This window comes from Pan troglodytes, chromosome 10 (assembly GCF_028858775.2).
Source record: "Pan troglodytes isolate AG18354 chromosome 10, NHGRI_mPanTro3-v2.0_pri, whole genome shotgun sequence".
In the NCBI taxonomy this organism is placed as follows: Eukaryota; Metazoa; Chordata; class Mammalia; order Primates; family Hominidae; genus Pan; species Pan troglodytes.
The window spans coordinates 88,171,758-88,186,384 of record NC_072408.2 but is presented as its reverse complement, the minus strand read 5'-3'; the positions used below and the strand labels follow the sequence as shown (position 1 = coordinate 88,186,384).

At 34.4% G+C, this 14,627-nt stretch overlaps 1 protein-coding gene across 50 annotated transcripts in view; it reads left to right on the top strand.

Annotated features, from left to right (window-relative positions):
- Positions 1 to 14,627, top strand: part of PPFIA2 (PTPRF interacting protein alpha 2) — a 505,598-nt gene that overhangs the window by 372,764 nt on the left and 118,207 nt on the right. For all 50 annotated transcript variants that reach the window (XR_010148373.1, XM_063786935.1, XM_054664543.2 and 47 more), the window contains one exon: positions 7,300 to 7,521. Coding sequence is in view for 49 of the 50 variants with exons in the window: in XM_063786935.1 (XP_063643005.1) it covers positions 7,300 to 7,521 (222 nt within the window). In the remaining variant the exon portion in view is untranslated. The remainder of the gene's footprint in view (positions 1 to 7,299; positions 7,522 to 14,627) is intronic.

The following is a 14,627-nucleotide window of genomic DNA, read 5'->3' as shown; positions in this document are numbered from 1 at the left end:
ATAATAACTCATCTTTGAAGACCCAACTCAAAGGATATCACAAAGATATTCTCTGCTTTCTTCTCCCACACATAAATATGAAGCAAAATAAAACTTTATGGTAATACTTTATTGCAATGCATATACTTGCCTATTTGTGTATTACTTCTTTGCTTGATAGAATTGCCTTGATGTCAGAAAAGTATTATCACCTTTTAAAACATTCTAAAACTTATTATCTTCCACTTGACACCAAAGTAGGTGCTTAATAAATATTGATGAATGAGTAAATATAAATATATATTTTAAAATTTAACATATGAGACTTCATTGTATTTGATCATTAATAATTTCAAATATATACTTATACTGCTTTAAAAAATTGAAAATCTTTATGACCTTCTGTTGGGGATTGATTTTTTTAGAAATGACACCATGAGCCCAAGCCACAAAGAAAAAAAAAAATGATAAACTGGACCTTCTTAAAATTAAAAACATTTGAAATTCAAAGAATACCATCATGAAAGAAAGTGAAAAGATAGTCTACAGAATAGAGAAAAGCTATTTTCAAGCCATATGTTTCATAAAATACTTGAATCAAAATATATGTAAAGAATTCATGTAAATCAACAATAAAAATACATGTAAATCAATTAATATGAAGGCAAATAATTCAAATAGACATTTCTCCAAATAAGATATACAAATGAACAATAAGTACATGAAAAGATGTCCAACTTCATCAGTTATTAGGAAATGCAAATCCAAACCATAAGGAAACATCACTTTGCACCCACTAGAATAGCTGAAATAAAAAGATAGACAATAATAAGTTTTGGTGAAGATGTGGAAAATTAGAACTCTCATACATTGCTGGTAGGAATGTACAATGGTGCAACCACTTTGGAAAACATTTCCTCAACATGTTAAAGATAGAATTGTCATATGGTCCAGCAGTTCTACTCTAGGAATCGATCCAAGAGAACTGAAAACATTTGTCCATATAAAGACTTATACACAAAAGTTCACAGCAGTTATTTATAGTAGCCAAAAGGTGGACACAACGTTAATGTCCCTCAACTGATGAATATATAAATAACATGTAATATATCCCCATGATGGAATACTATTCATCAATGTAGAAATGAGGTGTGGATAACATGCTACGGTACTTGAATGAAATTCGAAAACACCATGCTCAGCGCATAAAACTAGTCACGAAAGAACACATGTTCAGCAACTCCACTTCTGTGAAAAGTCCAGAACTGCGAATCTGTATGACAGAAAGTAGTGGTTGTCTGGGGCTGGGGGTGTGTCAGTGATTGCTAATAATTATGAGATTTCCACTAAGGGTGAAAAAATGTGAGATTAACTAATGTTGATAGTTGCACAACTCTGTAAGTATACTAAACTCCACTGAACTTTTTATATTTAAAGGGTGCATTTTATAGCATGTAAATTATATCCCAGTAAAGCTGCTTAAAATAAGTATTGACTTTTAATACAGCCATTTGTCATTTAAATTAAAGTGCCACAATTTATTTTAAAGGTAAGTCAAGTTAACAATGGTTTGGAACAAAAATAATATCTTTTTCTAAGATATAAATCACAGTTTTAATATGACTTTTTATTCTGATATTATTAAGACACACAGTAAGCTCACCATACAATATATTTAAGGTAATGAGAATAAATAAAAGATTATATATTTTCTGCAAATACAAGTTTCATAAACACTACGGAATAAAAATTGAGAGTTTTAAAATCTCCTCATGGGTAACCCCAACACAGTAGCATAAAGACTATGCAGTGAACATTTACTGCTTAATGGAATTTAAAAAGTTAACATTTTAAAAGTGTTTTATTTTAGTTGCCTGATTACTATCTATAGTTAGTTAAATTTCTCTTACCTTGAGCCCATTTAAAAGTATGCAATTTTCTTGTTAAGTGCATTAACAAGATTTTAATGGAGCGCAGGTGCACAGAATTAGAACAAACATTTTTCAAATTAGAAAATAAATATCGTTCATTTGCACTGAATAAATATTTACCAATATTATATATATATAATATATATGTGTATATATATATAAACTCCACTGAATATATATATGTATGTATATATATAAAATATTGAATGAAATTCAAAAACATCATGCTCAGTGCATAAAACTAGTCACGAAAGAACACATGTTCAGCGGCTCCACTTCTATGAAAAGTCCAGAACAGTGAATCTGTGTGACAGAAAGTAGTTAGTGGTTGTCTGGGGCTGGGGGTGTGTGAGTGATATATATATATAATGGTGTGTGGATGCTTGGTACCTGCTTGGTACATGCCTATACCATGCATCATATATAATTTTATCCTGTTGATTTATATGTTCTGATTAGAGGCAATATGGTAAAGGGTAAACTAACTGAACTGGGAATAAAAGTTCTGCATTTTAATTCAGATCACCTCTATGTGATTACCTGAGTCTCAGTTTCTCCAAAATTCTTCAGAGCTCTAGAATCTTAAATATGATTTTTCAATTCTATGAAACATTTTTCAAAATAAAAATTTGTTTTTCAAGGTTTTTATAGGTTTTTAAGCAAATTTATTAACGTACAAGTAACATACAATTTAAGTGCACAATTCTGTCAATTTTGATAAATATATGTGCCTCCGTAAACACCCAAATCAAGATAAAGAACATCCCCATAAACCTTAGAAGTGCTGTCATGCCCCCTTGAAGTCAACCCCACGTCCCCCATTCCAACTCCCAGCCCAGGCAACAACCAATCTGTTTTCCTGCCATTATAGATTAGGATGATCTTTTCTAGAATTTCAAATAAATTGAATCACACATTATGTACTCTTTTGTATCTAGCTTCTATTTCTCAGCTTAATGTTTTTGTGATTCATTCATTTTATTGGAGAGATCAGTAATATATTTGTTTTCATTGTACAAACATATCAAGTTATATTTGTTTACCCCAAAAATACAATAGTTTCTTCTATTTTTAAGAAGTGTGTTTGAATTTAATTATTTAGTATGATTGCATTGTACTTTTATTCATAGTATGTAAATGTTATTTCCAAGAAATCTCTGTTGGTTACTAAATTATCTCTTAAGATACAAGTTGAATCATGAAGTTATTCCCATAAAGCAATTTCTGCAACAATATTGATTGTCAGAGGAAGGGTTGGACCTGAGAATACTGGGGTTTAAAGGCAGACTGTAATTCTGTAATATTAAGAAACAGGGTTGAGTGGTCCCCAACTCTTGATTAGTGAGCATTCTCCGGCTTCCCTCCTGAAATATTGTTCTCATAAATGGCAACATTTTGATTTTTAAAAATTTAAGTCTGTAATCTTTTTTCCTTCCCACAACTTTGGCTGCAAAAGCAAATCATCAGAATTTTTAATAAAAGATTTTCTTAACTTAAAAAAAAAAAAGATACAAGTTGAATCTACAGACCTAATTCTTTGAAGATATCATTCCATATCTGAACATAGAACTCCTGTATTTTGGGTGCCAAATTCTATTTAATAAAAGGAGTAAGTGCTGTTACGAATATGTGGGAATGTTGGAGTGCGTACTGCAGTTCATTAATCACATCTCCCTTTAGAGTCTCTATTCCCCTTTCTGCTGGAAATGTTGCTGGTTGAAGGATCAGAGCTGAACATTTCTCTGGGAATTGCTCTTAGAGGGAGGGAATTGTGAACTTCTACAGTACACAACTATCTGTACACTGAACTCAGAAAGGCCAGTTTATAATCATTAGGCAGCACCCAAGATCTGGATTAGGGAAGACGGGTGGAACCAATTGCCAGTCAGTTATTTCCAAATTTGAGATAACTGAGGTATGATAACTGATTTTAGAGGGATTTTGCCATAATTTTAAATATCTTTAAATCCTGTATACAGTCTACAAGTAATTAGACCAGCGTAAGATTTATTAGAACTTCTACCTTTTCACATTGAGAAATTCCTCTAGTCAACTTTAAAAAGGCAATTGTCTCTATCGTTCTCTGCTCTTTTAATTTTGATTTGCTCAGCTATTTCTCCACACTCTCACATTGTTTAGGTTATTGGACTTACAGTACTTCTTGCCATTTGCCTGCATTTCCTTTCTCTGTGTTTTATCTTTCTCACTGCTTTCATGATGCTTTCTATTCTTCTCATTCTCCTATAGTCCACTCTGCTCTATGTGTCATTTGCATTCCTAAATATCATGAGCTATGCAATATTGTGCAATAAAAATCACAGGGCTTAAGGGGGTAATGAAGTTTATGGCACAACACTAAAAACTTTATCAGTGTCACATTAAAATAAAAGTAAAAAAGCTAATAAAAATGGTAGCACAATTTTCCACCTGTTAAATAGTTGGAAATAGCACAAATCCAGTGATAAGTATTTTTTTTTTTCCCCCGAGAAAGAGCTGAAGTTTGCTTGTGGAAGTGTTAGAAGACTTAAAGGCTTTCATTTCTTGTGAAGTGGTAGAAGGAAAGGTATCTGAAATCAGAAAGTTGTAACACAGGTGTCGATGGGCAAATTTATGACATACATGGGGCATTGAGGTCAGTTTTAGATATTTGAGGAATGGGCATGTGTGCATTTTATGTGTTCCTATGTGGCTTGTTTCAGCCAGGTGTGGTTTTCTGTATTTAGCCAGTGCTTCTCAGGAACAAAATTGCATATTTAAAAAATTTGCATTACATTGAAATTGTTTTATAATATATCTATTATGTTGAAACAAATTCATGTTTTTAAACAAGTGCTGAAAACATGAGCGGAAATGACTGTACTTTCTGTATTTTCTCTCCATACTTTCTGTTTCTGCTTATGTTCTTTTTCTCTTAGTTATTTCTCCCAAATTGCTGCACCGTCCTCACTACAAAACTTCTCCAATGTAGCTAGGCTGAGGAGCATACTTTTATTTATCATTATTATTATTATTATCATTATTAATGTTGGTCAGAGCCCCACTCTTTCACCCAGGCTGGAGTGCACTAATGCAATCATGGCTCACTACAACCTGGACCTTCTGGGCTTAAGCAACCCGCCCACCTCTGCCTCTCTAGTTGCTGGGACTATGGGTGTGTGCCACAACACCTGGCTAATTTTCCTATTTTTTAGAGATGGAGTCTCCCCATGTTGCCCAGGCAGGTCTCAAACTCCTGGCCTCAAGTGATCCTCCCACCCCAGCTTCCCAAAATACTGGGATTACAATAGCCAGCCACCGTATACAGCCCATACTTTCTTTTCTTTTCTTATTTATTTATTTATTTATTTATTTATTTATTTAAAGGTTGTAAGGCTCTGTTGCCCATGCTGGATTGCTGTGGCATGATCATGGCTCACTACAGCCTCAAACTCCTAGGCTCAAGCCATCCTTTTGCCTCAGCCTCTTGAGCAGCTAGCACTACAGGTGCATGCCACCACACCCTATTTTTTTTTTTAATTTTTTTCTAGAAATGAGGCCTTGCTGTGTCACCCAGGCTGGTCTCAAATTCATCGCCTCAAGCAGTCTCCTGCCTCAGCCTCCCAAAGCACTGGGATTAAAAGAGTGAGCCACAACACCAGGCCTTTTAATTTTTAATTGACAAATAATAAATGTACATATTCGTGAGTTACAATGTAATGTTTTGCTATATGTATACAATGTGGAATGATTCAATCAACTTAATATATCCATCACTCACTCACTTATCATTTTTGTGGTGAGAGCACTTAAAATCTACTCTTCTAGCAATGTATTATTTATTATTAACTGTAGCTATCATGCTGTGTAATAGACCATTATTCTTACTGTATAATTGAATTATTTTACTCTTTGACTAACATCTCCCATTAACTCATCACAGCTATCCTTTTTTTCCAGCCTCTGACAACCACCATTCTTCTATCAACTTCTATGAGTTTGACTTTTTAGATTCTACAGATAAGCGAGGTGAAGAAGTATTTGTCTTTCTGTGCCTGGCTTATTTCACTTAGAATAATGTCCTCCAGGCTCATCCATGTTGTCACAAATGACAGAATTTCCTTCTTCTTAGAAACTGAATAGGATTTCATTGTGTATGTATGCCACACTCGCTTTTATCCATTCATCCGTTGATAGACACTTAGTTAGGTTGATTCTGTTTCTTGGCTATTGTAAATAATTTTGCATTGAACATAGGAGTGCAGATATCTCTTCCACACACTGATTTCAATTCCTTTGGTTATATACCCAGAAGTGAGATTTCTGGATCATATGATAATTTTGATTTTTTGAGGAACTCTCATACCTTTTTCTGTAGTGGCTATACTAATTTACATTTTTACTAGTAGTGTACAAGGGTTCCATTTTACCACATTCTTATTCTTTTACCAACACTTATTGGCTTTTTGCTAATAGCCATTCTAACAGGTATGAAGTGATATCTCATCGTGGTTTTAATTTGCATTTTCCTGATGCGTTGTTGGTATTGAGCATTTTTTCATGTATCTGCTGGTCATCTGTATGTCTTCTTTTGAGAAATGTTTATTCAGGTCTCTTCCCTGTTTCTTATCTGGGGATTTATTTTCTTTCTATTGAGTTGTTTGAGTTGTTTATATATTTTGGACTTTAGCTGTAGGGCATACTTCTGAAGACATATTTTTAGAAAACCCTGGTTTCTAAGCAGTCCTTTCGGAAAGAAGAAAAATGAGCTCTCAAAATATTTAACCCCTTTCAGCCTCCTTCCTGTGAGCTGTGTGCACACATGATTTTATGTTAATAGCAATATAGAAATAAAAACTTTTCTATACTATATGTTTGTTCCAGCTAGGTCAGATTCACAGCAGGAATAATCTTTGATAAAAAATATTTGGTAAGTTATTCTTCTGGGCATGATTGAAAATAAAACTTAAAAATTTACAAGGGATCTTGAAGAAAAATTTTACAATTGTACACCTTATAGGTCCTTACCCATTAATTAAAAATAATGTGTGGTGTTATATCATAGTATTATAAATTAATAATAAATTATATATCTAATTGATAAAATAGTAGTAACACTTAAATGTTTAGGATACATCAGTGTTTTATGCTATGTTTTATATAGAGAGAGAGCATAGCATAGCATATTTCAAATACATCTATTAAACTGTTTGAAAATTACTGATCTACCTTCATATTTTAATGTCAATTAACAGTTTCCTTAGAAACTTAGTTTTTCGGCAAAACTAGTTCTTTTCAGAATTTCTTATTTCTCACTGTGAAAGCAGTGTCAGTTTAATTTCTTTAAGTTTATTTTAAATTTTAAATTAAAGATGAAAATTCTTAAGTGCCATTTCTTTTTCTATTTCTGCAGCGTTTGTCCAATGGTTCTATAGACTCAACCGATGAAACTAGTCAAATAGTTGAACTACAAGAATTGCTTGAAAAGCAAAACTATGAAATGGCCCAGATGAAAGAACGTTTAGCAGCCCTTTCTTCCCGAGTGGGAGAGGTGGAACAGGAAGCAGAGACAGCAAGAAAGGATCTCATTAAAACAGAAGAAATGAACACCAAGTATCAAAGGGACATAAGGGAGGTAAGTGATTCATGCCACTTTCAGTCTTTGATTTCTGAATGCTGCTTCTGAGATACTGTTTCCATAATTTCCCGTAATGACCATATACTTTTTACTTCTCAAAAGACCATACTTTGGCATGCATTATATAAGTTATGAAACTTGTTCAATAGGGCAAACATAGTTTACTTCATGAGCATTTTAAATATATATGGAAAGAAATTTGTGCTATCAAGGGTCAGATATAACAAAGACATTCTGAAGCTGTTAATAAATTTTTTTAAATGTAAACTTTTAATTTTAAATAACTCTAGATATGTGTATGAATCATGAATTGCTATACCCTTAGCATATAGGAATACTACAAAAATACCTTAAATTGTTCCATTGCTTATTTTGGTTTTGTGTCATGAAGGGGAATGTAGCTCTGTTAATATACATATACATGCATATGTATAACATGACCTTTCTTTGTCTATGTATTAAATTCCTGTTAGACATAACATCCCTTTTTCTACTTAAAAAAATGAGTACTTTAGTCATTTCTCAGTCTCTTGGCTAATATCAAGTAAAGAGAGTACTTTAAGTTACTAAAAAAAAAATACTAGGAGATGTTTAATTTGTAACACTGTCAAATCATTTTACCTGCTAAGGTCTTTTCACTTTTTCACCTTTTCAGTCACAACTAAAAAGAAAATTATATTTGTGGAAATTGTGTTTTCTGACTTTTTGCCTTTCCCATTTTTACATATTCTTTTAAATGTATTTTTATCTTTTAAAAGTATCTTTTGTATATAACTAGCTAGTTGTTCATCAAGTTGGCCCTATTCTATGTGTCCAATTCTTTTCTTCCCATTCTCTCGTAAGCCAATTGTATCTTACTTTTTCCCTGACTGTTCCACCAAAACTCTTCTCATAAAAGTCATTACTGACCTCCATGTTACTGAATCCAAGGTTCAATTCTCAGTCTTCTGAAGCACCTGATCCATTTTCCAGAGGACTTCTTCACTGGGCTCATAGCACATTATCCTCTTCTGGTTTTCATCCGTATTTACTTGCTTACCTCTTCGCAGGCTCCTTTACTGCTTCTATTTCTCTTCCCCCACCTTGGAGTGTCTTCCCTTCTCTACCTACCTTTATTTCCCTGGTGAATTTCTGCAGTCTCATGGCTCCAAAAGCCACCATCATCTTAGGATTCCCAATTAATATCTCCAACTTGTCCTTCTTTCCTGATTTCCAGATGTTTCTCTCTCAGTCACTAAGGGATATCTCAAAATTAGCATTTCAGACTCTTTTCTTGATATTTTCTCAGCAAACCAGACCCTCCTGCAGTCTTCCTTATCCATTATTATTGTTGCTCAGGCCAACAATCTTGAAGCTGTCCTTAAGATCTCTCCCCTCTCACACTTGGTTTGATTCAGCAGTAAATCCTGTTATTTACAATTTTAAAATATTCATAATGGGACCTCTTCTCAGAATCTTCATGGCTTTTGCTTTTTCTACACAATCACTTTCTCTCACTGGATTATTTCAATGCTCATCTGTTCCCTGGTCTTCCTGCTCATGCGTTCAGCTCACCTCAGTCTATGCTCAACACAGCAGCTTGAGCAGCCTGCCTATAAGTCAGTTCATGTCACTTTTCTGCTTAAAACTTTTCAATGACTACCTATTCTACTTACACTATTATCAAAACCCTCACAGTGGTCTACAAGCCATGTACAATCTCTCTACTACCACCTTCCTGACCTCTTGGAGATCATCTACTGTCTCACCCTAACATGCTCTGCTCAACCGGAGTGACCTCTTAAGCAAGCCAGACCTGTTTTGTTACATTTTCTTTTCTCTCTGCCTTTTGTTCAATGTTGTTTTCTCAGTGAAATGTGCCCTGACCTTGTTATTTACACATATACACTCTCCCTCTTCTTTTGTTTGCTTATCCCACAGGACTTTCTATCACCTGACACAATGTATATTTTACTGATATACTTGGTTATCATATGCCTCCCTCCCCAACTATTCGTAAACATCTATAAGGGCTAGGATTTTTTTCTTGTTTTGTTCACTGCTGTCTTCAGAGAACCTGCGCAGCTATTGATTGTATAATAGGCACTCAAAAAATCTTTGCTGAAAGAATAGATATTTATAGGTAAATATCAGAAGGTGTGAATGATATCAGAATATGTACTACGACAATGCCTGCTAGCAAAACAAAACAAAACAGAAAAGAGATAGATGAACCATGAAGTGGTAGACTGCTCCACTGCAGCACAGATAATGATACAACTTTTTGTGAATTAATATAATAGTTCATGGATGCATCTCTTCTCTTCACTACTCCCCACAATTCAAACTCAGAGAATTCATAAAGTAAAGGCAGTTTAACCACTCTTCTGTATCACTGTTAAGGAATTACTAGGATTTCTGGCTATCAAATCACCGGGCTCACTTCTTGGTCTGTTGTTCATTCTCTCCATCTTCATTCTCTTGGCTCTGGAGATTTAGATGATTTCCTTTCATCTTAGTACTCATTGCTTTATTAATGCTTATCTAATCCAGCATCACTTACAGGTAAGGCCCAACAACCAATCCCCATTTTCTAACTGCCTATTTAAAAATAACTCCTTGATACTAATAGCCTCTGAATGTAGGTGACAAAACACCCAGTCAGATGGAAAATGTCACTTCTATGATACCAGGTGTTCTTTTATTAAGAATCCATTCTAACGGGCAAAACGTTCTCCTTTCATGTGGAATTATTTTAAAATACAACTACTCTTATCAGCCCCATCGTTTCTACGTATATATTTTAGAAGAGTTTCCTGAGAAAGGAATATCTCTCATCATCCACCTTTGAAGGGAGGTTGCAAACACAAATGTTTCCAGAGCCAGGCTGGCAATGGAAAAGTGTAAAGTGCCAGGTGCAAGACTGTAGGAACTGATGGCGTTGATGAAACCTGTGAAAGGGCCTACACTCAGCCTGCATTACTGGATGCATCACTTTTTTTTTTTTTTGTATACACACACACACACAGAGCACTGTGAAAGCTAAATAAACTAATTCTGAAATATTCAGGTCTCAACACCCAGGCCCATGGTTTATGAAGAATTTTTTAAGGATGAGTCACATGTGAAAACTATTACGGGTGTATTACATGGAAAGTCTCAAATTCCTCACAACTGGCAAAAGGGGCAATGCTAATTATTATGTCCATTTTTCTCAGATGAGACCCACAAAGCTCAGTGAGGTAAAGTAACTTGCCAAAGGTCTATGCAGTTCCCTCCTCGGCAGCACAGAAGAGAAATAAGATCAGCATGGCTTCAAAACCTGTGCTTCTTCCACTATGAACTGCTTCCAAAATCAACACAGCACAATAAATAATTCAGTGATAGCAACTATCATAAAATGCAGCTACAACATAACTGTCCTCTAAATAATCAATATTTGGTTATTTTTTTTCAATAAGCAGGAAGATGTGAAAATCACGTACTTAAAAAACAAATTACTTAGCACTTAAAGCTTTTATTTTCCTGAATAATATTTTTCCGGGTTATGGTCACACAGCGTCAACTGGATTGCAAGTTTCTTTTCCTTTTCTTAATTATTCTTTTAAAATATTATTTATTTATTTTAGAGAAAGAGTCTTGCTCTGTTGTCCAGGCTGAAGTGCAGTAGTGTTTGCAGCTCACTGCAACCTCGAACTCCTAGGCTCAAGCAATCCTCTCACCTCAGCCTTTGGAGTAGCTAAGACTACAGGGCACATGTCACGATGTCTGGAAAATTTTTGTGTTTTTTGTAGAGAAAGGGTCCCACTATGTTGCTTAGGCTGGTCTCAAATTCCTGGTTCAAGGGATCCTCCCACCTCATCCTCCCAGTGGGCTGCAATTATAGGCATAAGCCACGGATTGCAAGTTTCTTAGTAGAAAAAAATAAGCTCGTTTTTCTTGATACTCCTATAGCATTGCTAGCATAGTATGATTTATAAATTGTACAGGTAATAAATGTTTGTTGTAATAATTGAATAAAAATTAGGAAATAAGAAAAAACAACCATATAATAAAAAACAGAAAGATAATTTGCTTTGCATGTGAGGACATTCTAAGGTATCTAAAATTAACTATTACTTTGAATAGCAAAAACTGCAATTACTTTTGCACCAATCTAATTTATAAATATGTTCCACTGATGGCTTCAGAATATACTTTTGTAGTTTTTCTTTGTCAAAAAAGAAATTATCCAAAATTTAATTTCATTTTACATTTTGTCTTCAAACAAAACTCCTTAAATTGATTTTGATCTAGGAAGAATACGTGAATTGGATTAAAGCTAGACACAGCACTCAAATTAGAAAAATAGACAATCTCATACAAGTGGATTATCTCTCCAGTTTTTAATCAAAAGGATTATTAATTGTGTATGGATAATGATATATCAAATACATAGCTGTGCCAGTAGCTAAAATTTTCAGTGGAGTATTTTAATTACATTTTGTTTTGTGAATAAAACCATCCTGTATTTCCAACTTCCTATTAACAGTTCTTCAGAATTTCACTATGTGATTAAATGAATTAAATACATCTCAGTGTTGCCTTTTCTGTTATCTGAAACATGTAGTTATATTTTTCACTTTAATAGATCTAAATTACCAGAGAGTTATATTTATTAAATATGAACAAAATCCAATTTATACATGAACTTCAGGTCAAGAGATCATTGAATCTTTATTTTTTCTCATTTTTTTATAGGTAGCAAGTTTTAGGGACTAGAAAAAGCTTCCTCTTTTAGAATTTTTCAAATGACAGAGGGAAAAGCTATTTCTCTGACTTGTAAATCCAGTTTATTTTTGGCAACACAGCCTGCAGTTAAAAATTGAATCTCCCACATGAATCACTGAATCAAAAAATGCAGTACCAAAATTACAAAATGCAAAAATTCCTGCATGTAATCTGTGTCATAGAGTGAGATCATCTAATTGTGTACATAATAGTAATTAATAATAAATAACAGCTATTATTCATCGAGGGTGTTTTCTACATGAGACACCATACAAAGCACTTCCTGATTCTTAACAACAATGCTATGTGCTACATATTAGAATCTCAACCCACACAATATATGAAGAAGGTGAAGCACAGAAAAGGTGACCAATATTGATCCCTTATAGCAGAGTTAATAAGTGTCCCAAACTAGCATTTGGAGCAAGTATGTACTACTTCAGTGCTCACGTTCTTGAGAAATGTGTGTATATCTTTTATTGACTTTATTGCTGTTAAAATTTAGTAAGAAGTTTATTTACACAGGTTAGCTTTAGACTTCTCTCTTCAGACCACAAAATTTTTCCAGAGTTCTGTTTGCAAATGAAACTGACAGAATACAATATTAAGCACTCTGAAAAGATCCTCTAAGATAAAAACTCTACCATCATTGAGATAAAAAATATGTAAAGTAGAAAAAGTCAAAAGTGAAAATAAAAAGCTTTTTAAATAGTAGGCATTATTTGGGATATCTAAAATCTAGGAGTATGTATATAATATTTCTTAAAAATTAGTCTGGCTATTTTTTGCTGAATTCATAGATTAAATTTAATTTTTTATGTTTGCACTTTAATGTCAACATAATTAATCAAGTAGCTTTTGACTGGGTCTTGATGGTCAGTAGGATTGAGCTAGACAAAGAAGACAGCACACATTCCAGGTAGACATGATGTCAGAGTGCATTAGTTTTGGAAAGCTGCCATAACAAATTGCCACAAACTGGGTGGCTTAAAACAACCATAATTTAGTCACTCACTGTTTTGGAGGCTTTAAGTCTGAAATCAATGTTTCAGCAGGGCCATATTCTCTCTGAAGGCTCTAGTGAGATTTCTTCTTCACCCCTTCTAGCTTCTAATGGTTACTGGGAGTCATTGGCATTCTTGGCTGGTAGCAGTACAACTCCGTATAACGCAATTCTCTGACTGACTTCCTCCTTCTTCCCGGTATATCTCTGTGTCCCCAAATCCCCTCCTTATAAAAACACCAGTCATTGGATTTAGGGCCTATCCTAATCCTGTGTGACCTCATCTTAACTTGATTATGTGAACAAAATCTTATTTGCACATAAGGTCACATTCACAAGTTCAGAGTGGACACGAATTTTGGGGGGATGTTATTAGCCCCAGTACACTGAAGCAAGGAAGTATCAGGTCACGAAACCACTTTTATTCCAGGCTTTGTAGCTCAGATTTTACCCTGAAGATGGAGGGGAAGAAATAAAAGTATTGAAACCAAGAAGCAATATGATCATTTAGAAATATCTCTCGGGCAGCTGCGTGGAGGAAAAGTAAGGAGAATAAAAGACAAAAATACAAGAGAGAGAGTTAACTTGTGGGTGGGCAGGAGACTAGGGACAACATGATGAGTTTCATGGTGGATCTATTCCTTTTTTTTTTTTTTTTCTTGAAATGGAGTCTTGTCCTGTGGCCCAGGCTGGAGTGCAGTGGTGCGATCTCAGCTCACTGCAACCTCCACCTCCCAAGTTCAAGCGATTCTCAGGCCTCAGCCTCTCTGAGTAGCTGGGATTACAGGCATGCGCCATGATGCCCAGCTAAGTTTTTTGTATTTTTAGTAGAGACGGGGTTTCACCATGTTAGCCAGGCAGGCTGGTCTCAAACTCCTGACCTCAAGAGATCCTGCCCACCTTGGCCTCCCAAAATGCTGGGATTACAGGTGTGAGCCATCGCCTCTGGCTGATCTATTACTTTTTAATTAATTTTAATTTTTTATATATACAAAAATTCTCAAAGTCAAATAATGGCATGTATAAATATGGTACATGTATAAACACACACAGCATCTCACTTCAAGTTTTCATCCCATTTCCCTGAAATTCTTAATTTCAACCCTTTTATCCACTACTTCTGGTATTTTCTCTCTTTATTTAAACAAAATTTTTGTCTTGCTATTATATTAGATTAGGACATTACCTATTTTATTTCTTATTTTACTTTTTATTCAACCTATCTTTTCATTAGAGTTATCATCTGAAAAAAAAAAGAAAGAAAATTGGAAGAAAGGCTGTCTGTTTATCTGATTATTATATGTGACAGGACTGGGTCTGGACCCTGTAGGAGAGTGACAAAGGCACTGAT